Consider the following 26489-nt stretch of genomic DNA (forward strand, 5'->3'; position numbering starts at 1 on the left):
GTATCACCACCTTGCTCAGCTCAGTACAAATGGCTGAACTTACATAGTGCCGAATCAATAGGGCTACCTGCGGTCAGTGCTCACTAATGTGAGTGACAGTTCCTCAAGAAAGCTGTCTTGCTACAGTGTCTGCAGCTTTGAGTGGGCTCCCCACTAGAATCATAGAATCTCAGCTTTGGAAGGGACCTCAGGAAGTCATCTAGTCCTACCCCCTGCTCACAGGACCAATCCCCAGACAGATTTTTACCCCAGTTCCCTAAATGATCCCCTCAAGGGTTGAGCTCACCACCCTGGGTTTAGCAGGCCAATGCTCAAACCACTGAGCTATCTCTCCCCACCTAGCCAAGGTCTATAGTAGGCTGAGCTTTTTTACCCTCCCTTTTATGCCACATCTTTAGGAAGAGCTGAGGAATTAATTTTCCTTACCCAAAGAGATCTTCTCTCCCGAGTCAGCAGGCAACAGGAACACAAGCAATGCCAAGCCAGATATAAGCACACAGGGAATCAGTAAGTTCAGGCCGTAGTAGAGGGTGCGCCGGCGCATGGTTACAGTGTACGTCACATCTGGATATGGTTCTTTACAGCACTCGTAGTACAGCTCGTTCCTCTTCCCTGGGACAGCTGTGCAGGAGGAAACCACAGGTGGAGAGAACTGCGGTTGGCCTGATATCTGGAGCTGTGTAGCTCTCAACTCTGAGTCAACACTTCATGCCTCTGAGCATCGGACCCAATGTTCAAAGGCATTCTGCTTAGATCATTGTTAGTACATGAATTCCTGTAGCACCTAGGGGCCTCAGAGAGAGGGCCCTATGGTGCTAGAAGCTGTACATATGGTAAGAGACAGCCCCTTCCCCAAAGAGCTTACAGTCTAAATAGACAAAGGGATGGGGAAAGAGAGGTGAAGTGACTTGTGTGAAGGGTCACACAAAAGGTCAGTGGCAGAGTCAAGAATAGAACCTGGACGCCCATCACCAGGCCACACTGCCTCTCAAGTTGCTGCTTTCCTATCACTAGAACTAGTTCAGTGATGTAAACCTCTAGCTTACCAACTGCCAAAATGCTCAAACTGTAGGTTCAAATCCCAACAGGCACCTTTATGTTTTTAAGGTAAAGCAAGTTATTAGAATGAAGTATGTGCATGAGACATTAAAAACATAGGTATGTTCTGTGCTGTGGAGCTATTAAGGATCCCACGACTCTTTTTGGTTTGCTCCAAAGTTCTTGGTCAAAACTTCCCTTCTTCCACTACTGTGCAGTACGACTTCTGCAGGCTGGCTCCCTCCACTCCTACTGTATGCAGTAGAGCAATGATTCTTATGTCCTAAAGCGCTTTGAGATAAAGGAGCTCTAGAAATATAAAAAGATTGTTTCCCTGTCACTTTGCTCACTGTGTCCATGTAGTGACTACAGGATTTGCAAATATAATCATTATTCTGAGCTGACTTATTGGTTTTCAATTTTTATTTTTGGAAACAATATAACTGGAACAGGGCATAGCAGGGCCCCCCTTGGTCCAGCCTCTGCTCTGCTCCAAAAATCACTCCGAGATCTTCTGGCTCAGCAGTCACCGGTGCAGTTTATTTACAAGGTGTAATCCCACCACCCTCCCGCCATATACGGCACGGGGGCTTCACTCTGAAGGACTTCCCAGCCTCTACAGGTAGGAGAGATACATATCCACCGTCTGGCTTCCCCCTTTTCCATCTGCCCCCTGGCTTCCTTCCTCTGAGGCTTTTGTGCAGCCCCGGGCTAATTAGGCTGGCTGCTGTTTCCCCTTTGTCAATCAGGTACAGATGTTTCTAGCCAGCTCCAATTCACCTCCCTTAACTGGAGCTGGAGTGACAGAGGGCTGGCTTAGCAGTCCCTGCCACACTAACTCATTAATGGAAAACATATTGCAGTTGAATTACAGCAGACTCGTCCTTCGTACATTCAGCCAGTTTTTCACAGCTGAGTTCTCTTCAGCAGGAAAAACCCAGTGTTAGACAGATGGTAGTTTTTGCAGTTAAGGTCGTAACTCACTGTCTTTTATAAGTTCCTTCCCCCCAGTGCTGGCAAAACTCAACAGATCCAGCTGAAATTTCTTCTGCGCCACCCTGACTGATGGGGGACGGGGGGCAGATATTTTAGGAAGGTTTGGTAGCCCTCGGACAGGCATTCAGCTATGGCGATGTGGAAGATCAGAGCTGGAAAACTGCACATTTTCTGAAATTCATCTGGAAAACAGTTTGCCTTAGGAACCCCATGAGAATTGGTGTCTTTGTTTTTTGGAAAGGTGGCCTGGTTAATTTTAATGTAACCTGATCTGGTTTGTGTGAAATGGAGAGCACCATGAGATTTCACGCACACCCTGTACCATCTCTGAAGTCTGATCCACTTATTAGCATGCCAGTACACCCCCACAAGTGCTCTCAGTGCGGTTTGTGGAGGACCATTCAGCCCACTTCTTAGAATGATAAGGGCCAGAATTTCAGAAGGGTGTGGGGGGATTCTCCTTTGTTCCCATTGGGACCTGCTGGCCCCCTTCTGTAAACAGGACCTATAATATGCATTGAAATGTCACAGTGACTTTTGTAAGAGAGAACTGAAAATTCCAAGATGATTCTGAGACGCACCCATTCTGTGACACGACAGCTAAGAATGTAAAGACAGGTAAGTTGAAGGGAAGATGGAGAGAGCCTTAGCTGATGTTTCTATGTTTTGTTTTTAGAAAACAGACTCTCAAAGTCAGGAAATTCAGTGGCTTTGTTTTTAATTAAGGAAAACTGGAAAAGTCAAAGGACAAAAATGCAGAGTTAAGGTAGCCCAGGCCACATCAGCAGCACCTCCATGGCTGTGTTTTCAGTACCTTGGAGATGGGAATGTAAAGTTCCTGCTACTCCCAACCCCACAGTGGCCTTCTCTCTCTTTCTCTCTCTCTCTCTCTTTTTGATCGCTCTTCTTACCTTCTATTTAACAAGAAGCCTGCTTAGCCAGCCAGGGAAATCTAACTTTGCAACAATTTGCTGTGACAAGCTACAAGCAGTTCTGAGCATCCCAGCCTTGGTAAGAGGAGATTTACCCTCTGACTGGCTGCAGGATGATTAGAGTCACCTAGTCACTAACTGGGTTAGGCTGTAGACTGTGCCTCTAATTTTCTAGCAGCTGAACTGCAAATGTGACAGATGCTGCCATGTCCTAGCATTTGCTGTTCTTTCGCTCTTTCCCCTGTTTTGTGTTTGTCTGGTTTGCTCACAAGAGGAACCCAGGTCAGACTTTGACTGAACCGGAAAGATGCCTGCTTGAACATGGTGGCTTGCCCATGGGCTGGAGCGCCTGGGGCTATGCCAATTCTGATTATGAGCTGAGCCCCATCTGAGAGGAATTAGGTGATTTCCAGTCTGAAAGGCAGCAGGAAGCCACAGGCGAGGGGCAGGGCCATTTTTAGGATTTATGGTGCCCTAGACGGGATTATTAAACTGTTGCCCCTGTGCCTGTCTTGCTCTTAGCAACACAAACAAGCTTACATTATTGGAAAACTTGCCACATGCATGTTATTAAAACCAGTTTAAAGTAGTTAAGCATACTGTAATGCTGATGGACTAGCACTAACGAAGTAGCACAATTTAGAAAAAATTCTGATTTGACAGAATGATGCAAATAATGTAATTTTTTTAATTTGTTAACATTTTATTGGAAATTTCTATGAAGAGGTATTGAAACAAGTTTTTGTTTTTAATTAAAAGCAATCTTTCTGGCTTTTTTGGCTGCAAAATCAGTAATAATGTCATTGCATGACAAAGACAAAATGATGTCTTGTTCGACTGCAAGAACAGCAAGACCAGTCAAGTGTTCCTGACTCCTTGTAGAGTGGAGATAGTTTTTAATGAGCTTTAGTTTTGAGAAACTCTGTTCTCCTGATGATACTGTGACAGGAATTGTCAGTAGAATATGAGTGGCAACATACACATTAGGATATATGTCAACAAGTTTGCTGGTATGAATAAACTGCACAGTGTCCATCATCGATTTTGTATGTGGCAGCATTGATGACAGTGTACTCAATTCTTCATACAGTTCAAGTCCATTTAAATCAAAATGATCGCCATGCTTCAGGAGGCTCTCTAGGTCAGGAGTCCCCAACGCGGTGCCCGAGGGTGCCATGGTGCCCACAGGGGCCTCCGGTGCACCTGTGTACTGGCCGGTGGACAAGCATCCACCGAAATGCCACCAAAATTCGGCAGCATTTCAGCAGCAATGCCACTTGCCGCCCACAAGCAGCAGCATCCAGAGACGTCACCACTGAAATGCCGCCGAATTTCGGCGGCATTTCGGCGGATGCTCATCCATTGCCATGGTCCTTCGTCTGGCACCCGCCAGACAAAAAAGGTTGGGGACCACTGCTCTAGGTTCTTGCACTTTGTCATTAGTTGCTCTTGTTTTCCTGTTTCATTGAATTTAGTCCAGCTGAGCCCACCTACCAGCTAAATGAATGGAAACCCAGGCTGACAGCGGGTTGAGTGGCTCAGTCAGGGTATCAGCCGCCGACCTGCTCAGCCCGCTGCCAGCCTGGGGTTCCTTGGGGGTCCCCAGGACAGCAGTGGCTGCTGAGTGAGGCCAGCAGCCGGGACACCAGGTGGCAATGGGGCAGCAGGTGGAACCCCAGAGCACCGGCGGGCTGAGCTGCTCAGCCCACCACTGCCTGCCATCAAAAATCAGCTTGCGTGCCACTTTTGGCACGTGTGCCGTAGGTTGCCAACCCCTGCTCTATACACTAGTAAGGAGATGAGCATATTACAGTTGTTGGAGGTTCTATTTAGCAGTAACAGGGATATAGGAAAGTCAGTCAACATTTTTTGTTTCTCTGATGAAAACTGGCCCACTCCCTTCTCCATACCAAACTTGTCACAAATAATTGTCAACAACTTAATTTTCTGTTTTTGGCTAAGATATTGATTTAAAAAGAATATTGAAATTGAATTCAGGATTGTTAGCAAGCATTTTTGGCGAACAAATTTGTTAAATGACAATCTAAATGGCAACACAGTTCTGCTTTCATGCTTGACTCACCCCCCAGCCTGCTGGTCTAACAGCTGCAGTGGAGGGGGAGATAGATGGAAAATTGCAGGACCCCAAAATCCACCTCTTGGGGTGCAGAGTGGCAACAGGTCTGATCACACACCAATGAGCACCACCACCAGCACCCCGGACCATGGTGAAGTTAGCACAGCATCTGATCCCAGGGACGGGGCACCCATGGAGCCACAGCAGTTCATCCTGCCCTGCGCAGCTCCCCTCGGGTGAGATGGATCACTGCCAGCCCGGGGGAGAGACGCGCTCCCCAGCTAGAGTGACCAGATCCAGATGTCCTGATTTTATAGGGCCAGTCCCAATATTTGGGCCTTTGTCTTATATAGGCACCAATTACCCCCACCTAGGGTGACCAGACAGCAAATGTGAAAAATCAGGATGGAGGTGGGCGGGAATAGGAGCCTATATAAGAAAAAGACCCCAAAATCGGGACTATCCCTATAAAATCAGGACATCTGGTCACTCTACAGGTGAGTTCCTTCCCCCACCCCTTCCCAGAGACCCCAGCAGCCAATCCCCTCCCTCAGACTGTGCTACATTCAGCTCTCTCTAGGACCCAGCAGCCCTGCTCTTACATGGTCCACTGCTTCCCGTCTGTCCGGGCTCCCAGCAGAGCGGTGCCCCCAGACCTAGTGGTGCTCTAGGCAGCTGCCTGTTCTGCCTATGGCTAAGGACGGCCCTGGCGAGGGGTGTTTTGGAGACAGTAGCTGAGACTATTAGAGACAGGAAACGGAGGGAAGAGGAGACTGTGGCGCTGGGGCTGGGGCTCTTGGAAGGGGCAGCTCTCAGGAGCACGTTTGATTCCTGTAGCACCTTAGCCAGGGAAAGCCTATGAGGGGGAGTTAAAGAGAGGAGTTCTTAAAGGGACCTGGATGAAGGAGAAACAGGTGTGGTGGCCACAGAGACAACTCTATCTCCAAGGGAGTGCTTGGGGGGCAGGGAACGGAAATGGGTATCTGCAGTTTGTCTTCCCCACCCTTAGTGACTGTGATGTCTGGAGACAGTACGCCAGGCTGGCTTTCAATAGTTGTCCGTTACACCCAGTGTGCAGTAGACTGTTGACAATGTCTACAGCGGCAGCACAGACTCAGTGCCCATCACCTTTTTCTCCTCTGGTTGTATTTTCTGGATCTTCTCTTCCTTCACTGTTCACTTTTTTGCTTTGGTGCTTAATGGTCAACAGGTCTGATCCACCGTAATGTGTGCAATGTGTAGCACCAGTGTGTCAGGTTGACACAGAGAAGGGGCTTTCTTTAGAAGAGAAGGCCCTGGTCGTGTTAGGCAGGCTGCTTATCTAACCCCATTATTGCATTGGCCACCGTCAGAGTGATGCGAGAGCTGACACAATTCCATCCAGGCCTGCAGGAACAAGTGCAGGCAACTCAAAGACCAAATGTGTTCCTCAGCGATGCTTGTTGAAGGCAGGATTTCAAGCCAGAAATAACCAAACGGGGCACTCCCGTGAGCTCAAAAACCTGTAGAGGAGTATTTGAAAACCAGTGCAGCACTGAGTGGGATGAACCTTTGGGGTTTTCCCCTCCCAGTGGAGTCCTGAAAATAGAATCCTGCTGGTTCCCATTAGTTTCTCTCCTCTGAGATACCCTGCCTTCAGACTTCACATTGCAGCTGCCAGCCTCCAGCTATGGGAAGGGCCACATGTAACCAAGCTCATGCTGCAGCAAGCTAATCAAGTTCTATATGGGGCCCACTCCACCCCTAGATGCAGACAGAGCAACACAGAATGGGTGTGGGTTATATACGCACATTTTCTGTGCTGCTTCCTGAAATGGCTGGTAGAAACTCTGTAAAGAAACTCAGGACTTTCCTCCTCTGGGGCTGAACTTGACATCTCTACTGGGCATAAAGCTAACACACCTTAGAGATGAAAGAGCTTGATTCTGCTCTCGCTTAGTCTGTTTTTATACTGGCATTACTCTGACCTCAGTGGCTTTGCTCCCCATTTACACCTGAATAAGTGAGATTGAATCAGGTCTGAAGAAGCCAGGTCTAAGAACGGAGTTTGTGAGAAGCATCAGCTTTTTAAAAGTACAGTTTTCTTCTGGAGCAGTAGAAAGAATGTTTGGAATGTATTGACCTGATGTAGCGGAGGGGAGACTACTGACTTTACTGAATAGAGACTTTGCTGTCCTGGGACATGTCTACACTCATGGCGCTACAGCAGTATAGCTACTACAGCACCACAGCTGTGTGTCTCTAACCCCATAGTGTAGACGCAGACTACAATGACAGAAGGGTTTTTTCTGTTGATATAGGAACTCCACCTCCCCAAGTGTGCATAGCTAGGTCAACAGAAACAGACTTCTGTTGACATAGCTGCATCTACACTGGGGGTTAGGTTGGTGTAGCCAGGGCACGCAGAGCTGTGGAATTTTCAGACCCATGTTGCTGTAGGGATGTCAACCCAAGTTTGACGTGTAGACCAGGCTCTGGGTATATGGGTTGGGGGTTTGCAACAGTTCCTGCTGAGATCAGACTTTCTAACCTAATCCCCTTTAGGCTAAATAGGTTGCAGAAATGTGATTGGATGTTCACTATGCACGTAGACGTCCCAGAGATCCAAGTTCTGTGCTGAGCCCCTGCACGTATTGACGTCAGTAGAATTTCATAAGTTATCAGAGCCCACAGCAGCATACCCACAGGCTCCCTAATGTAGCTTTAGTTAACTCGCTGGACAAGAAAGAAAACACTTGAAACATAGTCTGCAGTCCAATTGTGAAATTTCTATTGCTTTTCAAAGAGGAGCTTTCAATACCTGTACTTCAAATGTCCAGATAAGAGCCGTCATTCTTATGTATTCATTTTGCCTTAAAGTTTCAACTCATTTAGTTTTCTAAGCGAGCCAACTTACCCACTAAATCCCATTCTCCATTTGATATGTAATTGGAAATATCAGCTTCAAGCATCTGCAGATCAAGCAGCCAGCCATTGTGGGTCCATGAACCAAATTTCAAATTGCATTTTTGCACATCGAAGGGGAACCAGCGGACGTCAATGTAACATGTGCTCTTCAAAATGCCTGAGAATAGACGTTAGAGGGAGAAACAGACATCTGAGGTCTGAAGGGCAAATGCAAAATGAAATGACATTGTGCTGAGATCCTGTGGAACTGTCAGGCCTCTCTCTACAATTAGATTCAATCCAGCTGAGCAGACTCTGATTAGAATTTCTAATCGAACTGTTCCACTAACAGCACTTACGATTTCCTGAGCCAAATGACTTTCCTTTTTCAGTTACATTCTTGAGAGACCCCTCTGATGCAGTGTTTCCAAAGAGATAGGGGCCAAATTCTCTCCAGGTGTAAATGGGTGCACACCGTGTTGAGTTCAGTCTTGCTGCACTGACATACACCAGCAGAGAAAACAGCTCAGGAGATATCAACAAACATACAAATTCCTGACTTTTTACCCCTTTGTTTTCTTTGCCATGCTTATTCTCCTTGGGCCATATCACCAGTCTTCCCTCATGTATGTTCTCTAGGGGTATGTCTACACTGTGTCTGGTGCAAGCCTCCCACCCTAGATCATCCTAGTGCACTTAAAAATAGCTGGGGCTGAGGCTGGGGCTCTCAAGCCTGGGATGTGGTTGGATGTGAGGATTGGACTGACAGCCCAAGTTGCAATGTCAAAGCACTGTCTGCACAGCTATTTTTAGTGCACTCATGCGAGCCCCATGTGCACTAATTTGTGAACTTAGGCTGGGGGACTCACTCCCAGATGCAGTGTGGAGATGCCCTGGGAAGCTTGCTGGGTGATCCTACCCCATTATACCAATCTGTGCCTGTCTACACAATGGCCTTGCAGTTAAGCTAACAGAATCCCACGTATCCCTGCTCTGGGACTGAGAATCATTAAATTTCAGTTGGCTGCAGTGAATTTCCTCTTCCCAGTGGTCAGGGCACCAGCCTGGGACGCCACCGATCAGGGCTCACATCTTTGCTCTACCACAGTCTTCCTGTAGGACGCTGGCAAGTCGCTTAGTCTCTTTGTGCTCCAGTTCCTCGTCTCTAAAACAGGGATGACAGCAGTGCCCTGCCTCACGGGGGCTGTGAGAGTAAGCCCACTAAAGGCTATGAGGTGCTCAGATACCACAGGAGTGGTGCCACTGAAGTGACATAAGCAGATAGGCTGAGACTCACAAAGAGACTTAGATGCTTGACGGCCTCTTTAAGCACCTAAATCCCAGAACTGGACCCTTGTGAAATTAATACAATCCTGCTCAGCTGCTGCAGAACCCAATAGTCTTGTAAACTCATTGCCATCTAAGTTTTTGCAGTAAAAATTCCTTAGGTGCCTGTGTTTCTGCCGGATCATCAAAAGGTTCAGCATTGAATGGTGCTAAATCTTTTTGTCACAGTGGGAGCCACCGGATGCTGAACACTTTTCAATATCTGGCCTGTATTTAGGGGCCTAAAATAGAAACTGAATTCTTTCAGAAGTCTGTCCCACAGCATAGAGTGCACAGAGCTTCTCATCCAGATCTGCTTTTAAACTGATACAATTAATTCTCTAAATAGGAAAATTGATTTATGCTATTAAAGTAAATTGATTTAAACCAACAAACAAGATCAGTCTCCTACCTGGAGGAATGTATTGACAAGCTCCAGAATAATTCACCAACACATTCGTGTGAAACGTGGCATCGAATCGTTCATCTGCACTAAAACACAACATAAAACCCCCCACAGGCCCTTGAATTCAAAATGTGGTGAACAGTGAGGTAAGGATCATTAATTTCTGAATAGTGGATTAGGGACAGGTGAGTAAACATTGTAAAATAGCATTAGTTGGAATCTCTAGCTCACTCCAAACTGAGCTTGGATCTTCTGTCAAGATTTGGGTCCGTTGGACAAAGGATCCATCGCTCAGCTAGCTGGCTGGCTGGACCCCCAGACGGCCCCAGTCACGAGGGAGAGATGCTGCAAGGAGCTCAGCTCCCATTTAGGCAACTCACTGAAATGGCCTGATTTTCAGAAGAGTGCAGCGCCTTTGATACCAAGGCTGTGACAATAGGAGACAATCATGGGGCCCTGGGCCCTTCATAGCCTCTGGCCCAGTGGCACCTTACTCAGGGTGGAGGTAGTAGGTGCTAGCATAGCAGGAGCTTGGGCCAGCGATGAACGGCCAGGGCTCAGATGACATAGTGGCAGGTCTTTGTGGGTGCCCAGGGATCTGGACTGTAAGCTTATAGGGGCTTTTTGTTCTGTGTTTGTAGAGCACCTAGAGCAGTGGGGCCCTGGTTAATGGCTGGGCTCCGAGGTGCTACAGAGATACCAATAGTAATAATAGGCACAATGTTGTGTGCAGACCTTGCGGGTTGGAGCTCTATAATTTCAGGAGTTAGCTGAGGTTTGTGAAAGCTTCCAGATTGCTGGATACTTATCCAAACTGAATAAAACAATCCAACCCTTCAGATCTTGATATTTTATACAACATGTCTTCAAAATGGCTCTCTCAGACTTTCCCATGCTGGCACTGTCCTGCACTCCCTCTGAACTGAAGGTCACTTCATAATTATCTTACTATCTTAGGGCCTGATTCAACTCCCAGTGAAGCTAGTAGGACTATTTCTATCGAGTTTCCTGGGGTTTGTTGGTCCCCATGTGTAGTCTTTTAGCTATATGTAATTGTGATATTTTTAAATGCTAACATCATCTAATTTTCCACAAGACTGTACCAGAAGACTACAAAAGCACAAACATCAAATGAAACCAGCATAATTATTTACATTAGCACAAGATAAGTAATTGTAACTTAATCTTTCATTATTCAGACCATGGCCAACGGCCTCAAGCCATTTCTATTTTACAAGCATTGTTAAGATAACTCTGTGCTTCCATCTAGACTCTTCACTGTACTGCAGCACTTATCTGGATTTGTTTCCATTGTTTGGAGGCCATAAACCTGATCCTCAGCTGAAGTCAATGGAGCTATGCTGATTTACACTAGGGGATAAACTGACTCAGTGTTTGTCTGAGTACTTATAAACCTTCTGTACCTGTTATACAGAAGAATGTCTGGCACCCATATCTGGTCAGCGGGAAATCGTAAGTTCTGGACGCCTGGGTATGCAGACTGATCCCAAGACAAGTAAACGTCAGTCCAGGACTATAGGAAAATATAGACACAAATGTTATTTATCATTTCTACAACATAGGATCACAGGGCAAAGGACTGTTTCCCTGTATGTTTGGAAGGTGCCTGGCACATTTGGGTGCCATGGGAAGATAATGAATATTAGCAAGAGCAACGATAACATAATCATGACTGTTCTGGGGTTAATAACAAGTGATGACAATGACAAAGACAGGTGTGTGCACTGAGGGGCTCGCAGTGTAATGACAACATTTGGACTATTATATTTTAACATATTTGTTGTTTAGAAAAATCTATACGGAAATATTTATTTCCTATTCCATTGGTGGATGCTGACTTACACCAACTGAGGACCTGGCCTGGCAAGCGTACAATTGCAATCCGTACTCCAAAATGATTGTTTATGAGATTTTCCCCTTCCCCCAAAAAATACCAGATTTGGATTTTTGCTGAACTTTGGGATCAGTACAAATTCTTGACTGAAGACTACAGAGTATCTAGGTTCTCCTGTCCAAAGTATAAGCACACAAGAGGGTATGAAAATGATAGCATGGCAGTAGTGTAAAAGTATAGGTTGGAATAGTTTAGGTTATTCTTTTTTTTATAACCAAGATCGCTCAGACCATAAACTACAATGTAGCTGGGGGACAAGCAGAAGGATCATTTGCTCCATTCCGATAATGTATTTGGTTTCTAAGGTAATGTTAGAGTTAGTTCAATCATTCGTCTCTCCTGTGATCTTTTAGCGTTGACGAGCCAGCTCCAGTGACCACAAATAAAGCAGAAGCTCAGGTTTGTATTGCATAAGAATAAATGATACCTCCTCCCACACAGCAATGTTAATCCTACACTGGAACATTAATTCAGGAGTTGTTGTCATCCCTGGGCATTGTTATCTGACCTTTCCTTGTATGCATTTAATTGCAGACTGACTCACTTATCCTATGCTATCTGCGAAGACCACAACCTGGGCGCCATGGCTTGTTATATAGGGCAGATAATAAGGGAAATTAAAAAAAAAAGGGAGGGAAGGAGATTTCCAAAAGTGCCTAAGTGGTTTAGGAGTCTGTCCCATTGATTTGCAATGGGACATATGCTTCTAAGTTCCTTAGGCACTCTTGGAAATTTCCCCTGGATCCTACAGTTAGGCCTTTAAGTCCATATTTAGACACTCTCTGGGATGATCAAAGGAGTTTAAGAAAGCAAGATGTGCAGCTTCATTAGGATTTGAGGCACCTTTGGAAATCCCAGTCATTGATGTCAGTGGAATCTGCAGCCTCTGAAAACCAGCCCTCCAATTTCAATGCCGAAAACATGTTTAGAGCCTCATTTATTAACATCTGTGCCTTAAGGCTCATTGAACCAACTTCACTGAGATCATCAGAGTTACAACAGGACTTAATATGACCAATCACTTCATTTTTGGATCTGAAAGGAAGTGAGAACTGGGATTTTCAGAGGGCCAACTCCCATTGAAAGCTGGTCAGGGTTGGGCACCTCCCTCCTGTATGCTGCTTTGGAAATCCTGCCCCATTCCATCTTCACCATATTTCCAAGAGCTCAGTTTGCTTGTGTCCCAGTATAGAAGATGACAGACAGTGCTTCTGCCAAGGGATCATATTCAGTAACTTCCTTTTACAACAAGGTGTGTTCAGTGCTGATGCAAAGTTACTCACCATCTGTAGCCAAGCGTTCGTTATCAGCACCTGGTTCTTCTCATCCTTCAAAAAAAAAAAAAAGAAGAAAACCTAATGAGTCCAAGAAAATATTATGGGTTCTTTCCCCACACAATCAAACCCAAACCCAACTCTCAGGATAAATGAATGCAAATATTGCAGTCACAGATTATGGACTCGATGCTGGAGTTACTGGGTGAAATCTCTGACCCATGTGATGCAGAAGATCAGACTAAATGATTATAATAGTTCCTTCTGGCCTTAAAAACAAATCTATGAAAATTCAGCACTCATTATAATTCATCAACATCAGCAATGAAAATAATTTACTGTGGCCATTATTTTATTTTAAGACATTTATTCTCTACAAAAGCTATCAGAGATTTTCATTTTAATTAGATGGCTGTGGTAAAATAAACTACAGACTCTGTGACATGCAGTAACTGGAGAGGATTAACGCTGTCATTATTGTAGCTACAGACGAATCGTGAATAGATTCCCAAGACCCATCTTAAAGTTACATCATTGACATTTATATAGAAAATACTGGTCTTGAGCAGAAGTTAGGGCATGTCAGCAAACTGTGAAAATGGTGTTTATCAAGAGGACGCTATGGAGAACACATGTGGAGCTCTGTGTGTCTAAACACAACTCTAAGCAGGCTACCGATCACCCTGGAATCCAATTTTCTATCCATAATGACAATACCTAGTGCATTTCAGCTACAGATCTCAACGTGCTTTGCAAAAGAGAGAAGTGCCATGACCCCATTTTACAGATGGGGTGACTAAGGCACAGAGAGGTCAAGTGGATTGCTCGAGCTCATCCAGCAGGCCAAGAACATGGCTGCACAACTACCAATTTGTGGGCTCATATCACAGAGAGGAACATACAGCTAAGCACCTCATTCGCATGGGCAGGACACACAAGCCCATACCCCCTCCGACACATCCATACTTTTCTCCGTTTGCATATAGGAGGCAAGGGTACCATTGATTTCACACTTAATACTCCCAGTGCTTAAGCAAATCTGTGGCCACCCACAGCCTCTGCTGGCACTTATGCAGGCATGCGGTATCTTTTCAAACTCCGCTGTGAACTGCACAGTTTGCAAGAACAAGGAGTGGCTGCTAAGGGCTCCATTGTCACTTAGTACCTCTTTCTATGCAAGGGGTAGCTGGGATGCACCAAAAGCAGTGCAAGGAAAGACTGGGAGAAATTGGGACTCATCCCTGTGCTCTCCTTGCTCCCCACTCTGAACTAGCTCTGCTGGCCATGCATCGAGGGAGGGTGTGGCAGATCCAAGGCCCCTCCCATTTCGCATCATTCTTAGCCAACCAGCACAGGATGGAGACCAGCAGCCTGTAGAACCTGCTTTTCTCCCTGCCACCTGCACAGGGACTGGCCATGTGGGCAGCATGCTTTCTATTCTCTTGTGCTGATAGGCTGGGCAAATGATCATTTTGACCTAAAACCTCCCCTTCTTTTGTACTAGGAATGAATCGTTTTTGTTGTGTGCCCTTTGCTCTCGTTCTTTGCTAGCAAAGGAGAAGCAGTAAGCACAAAGCTAGCTGAGAGAACAGATGGATTCACTACAATGCAAAGGAGACGGAGAAAGTAATGGGCCTGAGATGCCTGCGGTTCAGTAAGTGGCGTTGAATAAAGCTACTGTGGAATATCCTGGTAAATCTTGTGAGCTATAGCACATTGGACTTGGACTGCAATGATCAAAGAGCCCCGGGACCCCGCACAAAATCCATCAGGCTGGTAAGTGCTGGGGGTGAACAGGCCATAATAGCTAACACTTTGAATTGAAATATATGAATAATTCCCAGATGCAACTTCATTAAGACAAAGGGTGACATTTTGGCTCCATTGAATTTAGTGGGGCCAGGATTTCATTCCAAGTCGATTAAGTTCCTTTGCAGACATTAATGACTAAGATAAGATGCCAGGTTTTCAAAAGAATTCAGCTCCCACTTAGGTGCCTCAATGAAATGTCCAATTTTTAAAAATTCTCAACACCCAGCAGCTCCCAGCTAGGCAGATGCTTCAGCTGCCCTCTGCTCGTGTGGAGATATAAACACTCTGCAGGTGCTGTGGCTTCTCTGTGATCTCAGCCAGGGGTGGCCATCAAGATGAGGATCCACAAGCCCATTGGGTCTGGGAGTCTGTGGAGCAAACTGAAGAGATTGTTAGCCCTGGTGGCTCTTTCTGGTCCTGTGTAGGCCACAGATATGCTTAAGCACTGGGAGTATTAAATCTGAAACCAATGGTATCCTTGCCCCCTATTTTCTCTGTAGGATAACTGATCCCAGTGGGTATCTCTCCTCTTGTAACTTCATCCCATGAACACAAGTCGGGAAGCATAAAAAGGAGGTGCGGTCTGTACCCTGTGGTCTTTTATACAAAGTCCTCATGGCTTCCAAATACTTAGTGAACCAACCCGCTATGAACTCTCTGGTTTTCCCCAAACTAGTTGAAAGCCTCAGCCCTCCCAGGGGCCAAAGGAACTAGTCAGCTGTGTTGTTTCTAGTCCAAGCTATTTGTTCCCCAACAAGTTCAGAAACTTTTTCAAAAGCCCAAACCTCTGGTTTGATTCAAACTGTCACAGGGTAAAGGCTTGTCTACACTACAAAATTAAATTGACCTGCAGCCACTGCAGTAACAAAAGTAGTGGTTCACATCCACACTGTGCTCCTTCTGTCTGTGGTGCACGTCCTCACTATGAGAGTTTTCACTGACTGAACTGTGTGGGGCATTGTGAGGCATTGTGATAGCTGGAGCCCAGCAGCCTGGGATCTGACAGCCTAAGTTGTCAGCCGGCCACCGGCTCACAGCTGCTGGTCCCCACGCCCAGAGCTGACAGCCCGAGTTGTCAGCAGGGCGAAGGTGAGCCCTGTGCATGGGGGCAGCTGTGAACCCTGCTGACAGCTCAGGTTACCAGCATCAGGGTGTGGGGGGCAGGGCTCCAGCCAGAGGTGAAAGTAAGCCGGTCTGGTCCAGTCTGATATGGTGTACCGGCAAGAGCCAGTACGCCATGCTGGACCGCACGAGCTTCCATGGTGGCAATTGAAAGGGCTCTGGGCTGCCCGCAGCTGCAGGCAGCCCAGAGCCCTTTAAATCCCGGCCGCAGCTCTGGCGGCCGGGCTGGGGCCAGGATTTAAAGGGCTCAGAGCTCCCCAGGGCTGTGGGCAGCCCAGAGCCCTTTGAATCCCGGCCACGGCTCTGGCGGCCAGGCTGGGGCCAGGATTTAAAGGGCTCGGGGCTCCCCTCAGCGGCAGGTGCAAAGCTCGGGGTTCCCGCTGGCCACCAGAGCCATGGGCCCTTTAATTTGTCCCTGAGCCCTGGGGGCCTCCAGCCACCCATTCAGCTGGGAGCCGCTGTTTGATTTAAAGGCCCTGGGTCTCCCAGCCACAGCTGGTGCCCCAGGGCCTTTAAATCTTGAGAAGACCCGCCTCTTCTGGGAGAGGTCACACCCTCATGAGGACTCCGGCAGTACCGGTAAGTCCTGTAAGTTACTTTCACCCCTGGCTCCAGCTGTCAGCCCCAGTGGGAGCTGACAGCCAACAGGCGACACAAGTAATGCAGTGTCTATGTAGGTAAGCCCTGTGCCTCTTGTGAGGGTGGAGTTATTGTGTTGGCTGTGACAAAGTTCCTCCTTTACCTTGGTGGGTCCCGCACTTATTGGCAGATTTGCTCACCTCAGTGATCTTCCCCCCTGGTGGAACCCACAGTCTGGGTCAACTCCTCCTGTGTCTGATCAGGAGTTGGGAGGTTTGGGAGGGAACCCGGGCCCGCCCCCTACTCCGGGTTCCAGCCCGGGGCCCTGTGGATTGCAGCTGCCTATAGTGCTTCCTGTAACAGCTGCATGACAGCTACAACTCCTTTGGCTACTTCCCCATGGCCTCCTCCAAACACCTTCCTCATCCTCACCACAGGACCTTCCTCCTGATGTCTGATAATGCTTGATTGTCTGATAATTCCTCAATCCTCCAGTAGCACACCCTGTCAGTCTCAGCTCCTTGAGCCTCTTGCTCCCAGCTCCTCACATGCACTTCCTCTCCTCTGGTTTCTCCCTGTCTGACTGGAGTGAGCTCCTTTTTAAACCCAGGTGTCCTGATTAGCCTGCCTTGATTGGCTGCAGGAGTTCTAATCAATGTAGCTGTCTCCACTGCCTTCTAGAAAGATCTTAATTGGCCCCAGGTGCCTTGATTAACCTGGAGCAACTGCCATTTGGTTACCATAGTCCTAGGGATTTGTTTAGCCTGGGGCTAACATACCTGTTCCTCAGTATTTTACTGTAGCCATCTGCCTTGCCCCATCACACGGCATACAGGGAGACTCACTCTGACGGAAGCACCATTCAAGCATAGATACTGACATAATTAAGTCAATGTATGCTGCCTTGCATTGACCTAGCCTTGTAGTGTGGACCAGTCCTAAGTGACGGACACCTTGTCCAACTGCCCACAGATTTTCAGGCAAACAATCCCATCTCCAACCATTCTCCCCAGCAGGCAGCCTACACATTAGAAATTCCTGGTCCATTGATTTATGTTTGGCCAACTTGGAAGCAGCTTTGGAAGCTGAGGTTATAATGGGCAGCTGGCCCCCACCAAGCTTGTGAATACCCGTCTGCTGTGATGGGCAGCACTGCAATCTGCGCCCCTGCGTCGCTAATGCCATCTGCGTGCACTACCCCAGCCTATTCTTGTTTTACTGCTACCAATGTCTTTTTTGCTACTAATGCTTTCTCTGGGTCTTCCACTGAGAGTAAATGGAGCAGTCCTTTCCCGTCCATGACTGTGCCTAACATCGCTGCCAATGATGCTGCTGTGTGCAGATAACAAGAGAGCCTCTGAATCCAAGTCCCCAAAGGAGCTGAGGATAAAAAGAATACGTGTCTGCCAGCGTCCTTAAAGCCAAGCTACTTGTCGCATCCCCAGCTCTCCTGCTTCCCCACATGAAAATGAATCCACTGTCTTTTCCTGCCCGTAGCTCCACTATGTCCAAACCCCACTAGCACCGAAGGCACAAGCGAACTGGAAGTGGCATGGGCATGTTGCAACGTTTTGTGGCTCACAAAGAGAATGAGTCGCATTCCTGCAATGCAAATATTAGCTCTGAGAAATGACCAGTTGTGCTATCCCAAGCTGCAGTCTCTCTGCAGAGTCACCTTCACAGTAGACATGCAAATTTGCTACCTATGAAGAGTCAGCAAAAATATGAGCAGCTTAAGCTCTGTGCATCTGTCATGCTGCCTGGAGTGGCCATGAGTGCCGATGTCGGGGCAGACACCCCAAACGGGCGGTATGTTCTATAATTAGATTGCACCAAGTCAGTAACAAATGTGACCTCCTGGATCACTGTACCAGTTTTACCAGGGAGTCACAGACAACCCCCTTGGGCATTCCAGTTTATCTTGCCATCCAGGCAAGCTGGACTAGGTGATAAATGGTCACTTACACCAAAGATCACAAAATATCCAGGTTGCTGCCAGTCCCAAGAGATCAGTCACCTCCCCCACGTCAGTTTGTACCTTAGATCTCACACCAAAGTCAACGCTTACAACCAATCCTATAATAAACTAACTGAGGATTTATTAACTAGGAAAAATAAATGAGAACATTATTTACAGGTTAAAGCAGGCAACATACAGACACAAATTAGTGACAGTCTATGGTTCCAAAATGTGACAGAGTTGTAGCAATCTGTCAGCACTGAATGGCTTGTAGGGCTAACCCAACCTGGACCTCGGGATCTCGTCTCCCATTTACCAGCTCTAGTCCTGTGAGAGTCCAAACAGCAGAGAGAGAGAGATGAAAAATATTCTTGTCATATAGTTTTATTTCCTTCTTCCGGAATTCAAGCGGATGGAAGGAGCCCTTTTGCACATAGGCTCTTTATGGTGTGATGGGGCAACTGACAAAGCCTTTGTGTTGGGATGTCCCACAATGGCCTGTGTGGCTTCAGTAGTCCTTCCTGAGGGGCAGTGTCACAGGGGCGGTGCAGACTCTCCCACTTTTGCGCCTGCACCCTGTGTTTGGGCTGGCATAATAAAGAGTCTCCCATGCCTTCTTTTGCTGGCTCATCCGTGTCTTTACTGACAGCGTTCACGTGGTTCCCCGCTCTCCCAACCGCTAGCGCCTCACAGACCCTCCCCAGGGTCTCCTGCCTTGGAGGCTTCCCACTTTGGTAAGGAGACAGTGATACAACCCCTATGTCTCCTCCCAGCCTGGCCTCCTCACTGAGGTTTGTTCATGGTTTTTATAGCCCTCCGGTGCCTCACCCCAGCTGTCAGCACCCAGCTCAGCAGGTTCCTCTGAGCCAGCCCTGAGGAGGGCTTATGGCTCAGCTCCCTGCTGAATACCTGTGTCTCTACCCTGGCCTGACCAGTGAACAGATTGCAGCCAGCACCTTGGCAGGGCTTTAAAGGGGGTTTTACCCCTGCCCTGCCACAGGCAGGAGATAACACCTTTTGTAAGAAGTCAGCATTTTGCATTAGGTGAAGTTTTGCCCTGTTTGGTGAGTCACATCATTCAGAACAAACCTTTTATGGTTTGGGGATTTGGGCCAGGGGCTTGGGCATGTTCCCTCTTCCTGTGGGCCTCCTGAGGTGTACAGGAGGGAAACTTTGCCACCTCACCCCGCACCAAGTTTGTTGGCATCAGCAAGCCCTTGGAGCAGGGTGAGGGCAGGGAGCTTTAGGGGAGGAGATCCGGCGGCATCTGTCCCTTCCTGTGAGCCTCTTGAGGTCTGCAAGAGCAGAGAATCCCAGAGAGATTTAGGTGGCTCACGAGCACCTAGTGCAAGACAAGGCACTTTCCGTGTGCAGGAGGAGTCTCTGCCCAGGGAGCTCATGTGCTGTAAATTCACACCCTAGCTTGCTGTGCAATAACTTCCCCGTGGAGACAAGCTCTTAGGCAGCACAGGCTGGGGCATTGCCTCTCATGAACATTTTCGGCAGGAAATGTTTTTCCCACTGGTGAGTCTCCAAAGTGATTGATTTACACCGTGGACTTCAGTCATGGCCCCCTGGGTCTGAAGTCTCCATCACAATGGCCTCTGAAATTAGGCTTTAAACAACTCAGGTTTCGTCCTGGACTCTAGGTCTCTGGTAGGGGAGTCCTGTGAACTGAGTGTTCTTTCTCTCTTGCTTTTTGGTAAAAGCGATTAGCAAGACTTTTGACCAACACCCAGCTGCTTGGGTCTCTGGCAGCCTTGGAAAAACATTTCCCTGTAGGCCCCCCTGGTGGCCAGCCACAGTCTGTTGCCTCCGGGCCTGTTTCAGCTCACAGAGTGAGTTCTGCTTTGTGGAGGGCAAGACAGGGAAGTGCTGTTTGTGAGATTTATAACCATTCACTGCTGGGAATAATGCCTGGAAGCGACTCAGTAGCCCCTTCCATTTGTCAAATGGAGATGTGAGGGTTTCCTGGATTGGCAGGATGTGATTTTCCAAAGTCTTTTAAACTTTTTCTGATTTGTCCAAACTGCCCAGTTTGCAACTGTAAATGGAATAATTTCAGCTGCAAGTTAGGACTGCGGCTATATGCCTGCGTTTGTGGAAAACCAGGCCCATGCTTAAATGTATGTTCACAGCACACAGAGACATTAGATGACAACATAGGATGACCAGATGTCCCAATTTTATAGGGAAAGTCCCGATTAGGGGGTCTTTTTCTTATATAGGCTTCTGTTACTCCCCAGCCCCATCCCAATTTTTCACACTTGCTGTCTGGTCACCCTATAACAACATGAATACTCTTGCTGGAAGGTTGCAAAGTAACACAACTTTCATTCTTAGGATTCAGAATGAATAATTCCCAAGAAACTGAAAACCAGAAAGAGAGAAAACAGGCTGCTAAAAGGGAGAGGCACAACTCCCCCCAACTTGAGATAGGGTGGCTGCAGACTGACTGCTGCTTGACCCAGGTCACACGCTTCCCTACAGAGCCTCAAGTTTGCAAGCAGGATCAGGAAACCCCTTACAAATGAAAGAGAGAGGTGCTAATTTTAATACAGTTTTCAATACACCCTAGTATATATCTAGCTCTCTTGCCAAGTTCTTTCTGGAGAAGGGCCCTGAGACAGCAGGCTGGGGAAAAGGCCAAACCTTTGAATTGTCTGAAGATGAAGGCATCTCCCTCTTCCAAGAGGGGAACTGTCGCATTGCTACATGAAGGTTTTACGAGACTGATGCAAAACTTTACGAGACTGATTCAGCTTCTCAATCATAAAGTAATCTTTCCATTCTTTTTGTAGCAAGATAATGGGGTAGACCATCTGCCCTTAAAGCAATGCCAGTAGGGGACGGTTTGGGGGCATGGCCAGCAATCCAAAAAAAAATGGGTGTGGAGAGGAATTAAGGCTAACTGAAGAAATCAGAGGGAGGTAGGAATTCCTATTTCCTCCTCAGGAGACAACCCCCGGTCAAATGGGAATCCAGCCTGTTGGTGGATGGGATTTGGGGGCTCAGAATGTGGGTGGGAAAAGTGGTGGTCTTTTCAGACACGCAGCCAAGTTCCTTTATCTCCGTATACCTTCCTACCTTTCAGAAGTAGAGTTTGATCTAGAAGTGAGAACACACAAAGCCTGACCTTTCAGAGCTGCTGAGTAATTTGCAGTACCCATTGGCTGCAGCGGGAGATATCAGCTCTCAGCACCTCTGAAAACTGGAGCTTTAGCATCTTGAACTATCCCAGGATGCCTGAACGCCTACAGGCAATCATGAAAGAGCATCTGCACTCCTCTGTTCCAAAGAGGCTTAATATGAAATTGATACTGAGCTGCTTAATTAAAGATTTGCCTTCTGCTATAGAAGCTTCCCTAGTGTTGGGTCCCTGGATCATAAGAAGGATTAATGGTCAGTTATCAGGTTTTCTTTTCTCCTACCTCAATACTCCTATGATCTCCTTTATTTGTGTGTCAGACCTCTTCCTCATTCTGTATTTGTCAGGGAGTGACTTCATTATTGGCAACTGCCCTGCTGTAAAAAGCCATGGAACAAATAGATTCGTCGCTCCAATGCCATACAAAGGCCAGGAGTTTAAATAGTGATGGTAGGTACCTCCATTTTTGGGTGACCAGTTTGAGACCTCTGAAAGAGCTGACTTTCTGAGGGCGGGTGCTCAGCATTTTCTGAAAATCAGGAATCTCAAAATGGGCATCTGAAATCTCCACTTACTTCTGAAAATGTCAGCCTTCAGCCCCACGCTGGTGACCTGCAAACTCCAGTGATGGATTTGCTAAGTTGATCTGCCCCGGGGAAGGCAAGTCCCCCTTTTGGGTGGCATCCATGAGAATCTGTCCAGCCAGCAATTCCACTTCTCTGTTCATGGAGGTTTTTAGGGGGTCCTAACTCCTTCCCACACACTCTGGCTAAATCGAAGCACATGGCCTCTCAGATGATGCTATTCTCCAACTGATTGGTCAATTGAGTTCCATACAGATGTATTTAACCTGCCGCCTTAGCTTCTAGAAGAAGCTGTTATGTCAGCCACCAGCGTCACCAAGTCCATGATTAAAATCACATTGCATTTTATACATGGTGTTTGGCTGATTTATATATCCTCTAGCCTGAGTGTGTCATCTTGAAATAGCCTGTTGTATATTTTACATATAGTTAGCAGATACTGCAATAAACAGGACTAAACATGAATCATTGTTCCTAGCTATGCATTATTCATCAGTTCTTCTCAGCATTCTGCTAAACCTCTGGCAAATGCTAGCCAAATATAAATAAAAAATTCACATCTACATTCAATATGTATCAAAGATTCATCTCACATGCCCAGTTGCAAGGCATGTCTCCATTCCCTTTTCCTGGTTTTGGGCATTACAGCATCAATTCAACAAAGCACTTACACACGTGCTTAAAGATAAGCATGTTTTAAGGGCTGTGGTCAATGGAATTAAGCATGTGTAATGTAGAATAGCCTAGATTCCAAACAGGTAGTGGATATAATGTTCTTGCAAAGTCTCTTTCTGGGCTCCCCATTCAACACTTCTGATCCTTTTTCATGTAATAGTTCTTTGCCTGGGTCTACCTGAACTGATACTAATGCTGAATTTTTTTAATCTATTCTACTAGCATGGGCTTGATCCTACGTTCTTGGGGCATCCAGAACTACTCCTGGCATCCCTGGGAATACTTGGCTGTGTGCTACAAACTAGGAGCTGTGATTGCTTTTTTCCACTGGAACAATGGTACTGCCCACCAACAAGGAGAAGGCCAGTGTGTGCCAGAGACAGTACAGTCATGAGAGCTGGCTAAGAATATGGACCCCACTGCCAGAACAACAGCTCACCTGGCTGCATTCCGAGGTGAATGCAGAGCCCATGTCTCTGCCATGGCTTTCCCATAATAGTACCCTCATTCTCACAGTCATTAAGAAAACCCATGAAAGAGCTCTGAAGCCTGTTTCTGGGTGGCTGGGAAAGGAGAAAAGGAGAGCATGACCATTTTCTTTTAAACATTCAGATACTACAGTGGTGAGGGATGTACAAGTGTCTCGATGGACAGAGGGGTCTATATGACGATAGATTGATTATACGCAGGGCTGGAAGCACTGCCTGTTAAGGTTGCTCAACGTGTTTAATCATAAAACCCAGTTTTCAGTTGCTTCTAACTTTGCCAAACTTTAACAGTTTGGGCTGAAACTTTCCATGCCAGGTGTTTTCTTGGAAAATTTCAGCCCAAACAGATGAGCCATTACTGAAAACAAGGCTAGGAAATAGGTTTTGCCCATGTTTTTTTTTTTTTTTAAAATCTGGTGACTTTTTTTCTTTGAGAAGGTTTAACACCCCCATGCGTGGGAGCAGGCACTTGAAATTTGACAGGGCAGTAACCTTTTATCAGCAATGTGTCTTTTTCTGTCCCCAGGAAAATCCACATAAATTTGGCTACGTGATAAGCCTTTGCAAGAGGGTAGTTGGCACATGCTCAGTAGAGACTTGCTAGGGCTTCTCCGCTTCGTTCCCTGAAGATTCTGTCCCCACTGAGCATGCTATGGGCTGAGGCTGAAGGGGGCTGAGCAGGGCTTTGGCTGCAATTGTAGTAACAGTGCTGGGTCTGGACACCAAACTGAGAGCAAGGAGCCTGTCTCTCCTGAGCTCTCAAAACCCCCGTTGTTGAGCTAAGAGTGGAGGAGGAAACTGCGTAATTCAAATGCAGAGAGGCCAAGAGCTGGGCCTTGGGGTGAGGAAAAGTGGGACAAGGAGCCTGAGAGGGTGGAGGCTAGAAGAGGAGGGAAAAAGAGACTGCAAGTGCTTTGGGAATGAATCTGAATTGTGTAGTGAAAGAGGCTGTTGTCAGTAGGACCTTGGGTGGACACCCCATCTCCACACTGGCATATGAGGGTTAATAGAGCCCTACAGAGGCTGTGTAGGAGATGCAGCCAATAAGAGAGAAGCTGCAAGGAATAGCCAATCCAGGCCCATATAAGAAGAGTTGCAGGGAGGAGCAGGGTTAGTCACTGCCTGGAGCTCAAGGAGAGAGGACTGGGTGCCTAGCAGGTAGGTAGAATCTAGCATCCTGGACAGAGCAGTGCTGAAGGGGACCATGGGAATGAGGCAGCTCCCGGCTGGCTGTAGGACTAATATGCTGAGGCCCTGAGGTAAGGGCGAAGAAGGTGCTGGGGCCATGGGCAGGTGGCCCAGGGAAATGTACTGAGAAGTTGGAGGGGATGCAGCATGTGGCTGCCATATACAAGGTCCCTGGGTGAGGACCTGGAGCAGTGGTGGGCCCGGGTGGGGAAGTGGCTGGACTGCAGTACAAACCCTAGAAGGGCGGAAACACAGATGATGGAAAATGTGTCTCAGAAGAGGCAGGACTCTAAAGGAAGAACCAGGGGGTGTCTCATGGTGATGGCAGTTACGTGCTGCTCTGAGGAACTGGATTCTGTCCCTGCCCTGCCACTAATTTCCTGAGTGCTGTTGGGCAAGTCACTCACACCAAACTCTTCATAGTGGTCACTAACTGGGTGTTCCTCATTTTCTGGGGGCTGACTCGAGACGCAAGGGTCTGATGTGCAGAAGTGCTGAGCACTCAAGGCTGTCTCTGCGTTCTCTGGGAGCTGTGCCATGAACATACTGAATGCTGTATGTTGCTAAGCACTGCGAAAAATCAGGTTCTAGGGGTCTCAAATTGAGCACCCCAAATTAGTGGATACTCTTGACTTTAATCTCTGTGTGCCTCAGCTCCTCATTTGTAAAAGAAGGATAATAATATTCTCTCAGCTCACAGGGGAGTTCTGCAAATACGTTCGGTCCTGTTTGTGAAGCATTCAAATAATACAGTGATGAGCACCATGGAAAAGCCCCTGAGGAAATTCTTAATTCTGCCTTCAGAGCAGGGTGGGACTAGTGTTCGTAAACAAGGCCTGGAGCCACACATTGAACAATGAGTAGAAAACGATACTTTGAATAGCTGCTTATTAAGTGAGCACCATCCATCCTGTGCACTGATTGAGGCAGGGTCCTGAGGAAAAAATACTCTGTGATAATGTAGTTAAAGAGGGAGTATAATGTATATGGACCAAGGGGGCCGAATTAAAATTGTACAGGCAACCTTATTTCTGGCATTTCCTAATTTTGGAGTTGTCTCACATTTAAATCATGATGCAGTTAGTTGGCTTATGTAAAACGGGCATTTTGATAATGCCTGACACTCAGAATTTAGTTGAAACAATAATTCGTGGCCGTTTGTTTGACACTAGCATCACCAGTTCTCAAACAGTTTCCACTTTGATGTAGGAACCAATTGTTCGGTTTTTTTCCAGAGTTCAAAACTGGTCAGAGTAGATTGGCTTCACAAGAGAGTGTATTGGGTTTAATTTTAGTGAATATACTGGTCTGGCAGCCATATGCATTATTTATTCTGCGTTGGCATTTTAATGACTACTCTTCATGATTATTAATTACAGATTTTTCAGCATTTATAGTGATATGGGGCCTGATTCTCATCTCACTCACACTAGTTTTATATCCATGTAATGACACCTACTTCAGTGAAGTTACTCTTGATTTACAGTAGTGTCAGAAGAGAAATTGGGCCCCTGGTAATAAATGGCATGAATGAAAAGAGATGCACAGTTTGCTGGGGATTTTTCTACAAATAAAGAGTAAATATCACACGGGTTACTCAGTAAAGTCACAAGTAAATGCAGAAGATATTAATGAAAAATGATTCTCTTAGTCTGTAAGGGCTGAAAGTCATTTTTTCATTAATACTTTATAAATTAGAAATACCTCCTGAATAATCCTTTCATTATTACAGCTTTGTTTCATGTTCTCTGTCTGTTTCAGTCTTGACTGATCAAGCTTACACAGTGGAAGCTATCTGGCTGGAAAAGATTGGTACAGGATGTACTATAAGGATTATGGTTTAATCTAGTGAATCCAGATGCTATACTAGGAATAATGTCAACGGGTGCCTATTACTGGCATATTTATATTTGTCCATATCCCTCACATTTTTATTTTCATTTATCACTGTCATAAACAGATAGCTAAGGGTTAATGTCTCTTTCACCTGAAGCACCTGACCAGAGGACCAATCAGGAAACCGGATTTTTTCAACTTTGGGTGGAGGGAATTGAGTGTCTAAGGTCTTTTGTTTTCTGCCTGC

The 26489-nt window shown here is 46.7% G+C and overlaps 1 protein-coding gene across 1 annotated transcript in view; it reads right to left on the reverse strand.

Annotated features, from left to right (window-relative positions):
- The window catches only part of LOC127046814 (neuronal acetylcholine receptor subunit alpha-7-like), a 103440-nt gene that overhangs the window by 36375 nt on the left and 40576 nt on the right, over window positions 1-26489 (reverse strand). Inside the window, exons 3-7 of the mRNA XM_050944371.1 lie at window positions 12860-12904; window positions 11086-11195; window positions 9668-9747; window positions 7940-8107; window positions 427-621 (exon numbers count right to left, since the gene is read on the reverse strand). Of these exons, the coding sequence (XP_050800328.1) occupies window positions 427-621; window positions 7940-8107; window positions 9668-9747; window positions 11086-11195; window positions 12860-12904 (598 nt within the window). The remainder of the gene's footprint in view (window positions 1-426; window positions 622-7939; window positions 8108-9667; window positions 9748-11085; window positions 11196-12859; window positions 12905-26489) is intronic.

The sequence above is a fragment of the Gopherus flavomarginatus genome, chromosome 3 (genome assembly GCF_025201925.1).
Source record: "Gopherus flavomarginatus isolate rGopFla2 chromosome 3, rGopFla2.mat.asm, whole genome shotgun sequence".
Lineage (NCBI taxonomy): Eukaryota > Metazoa > Chordata > Testudines > Testudinidae > Gopherus > Gopherus flavomarginatus.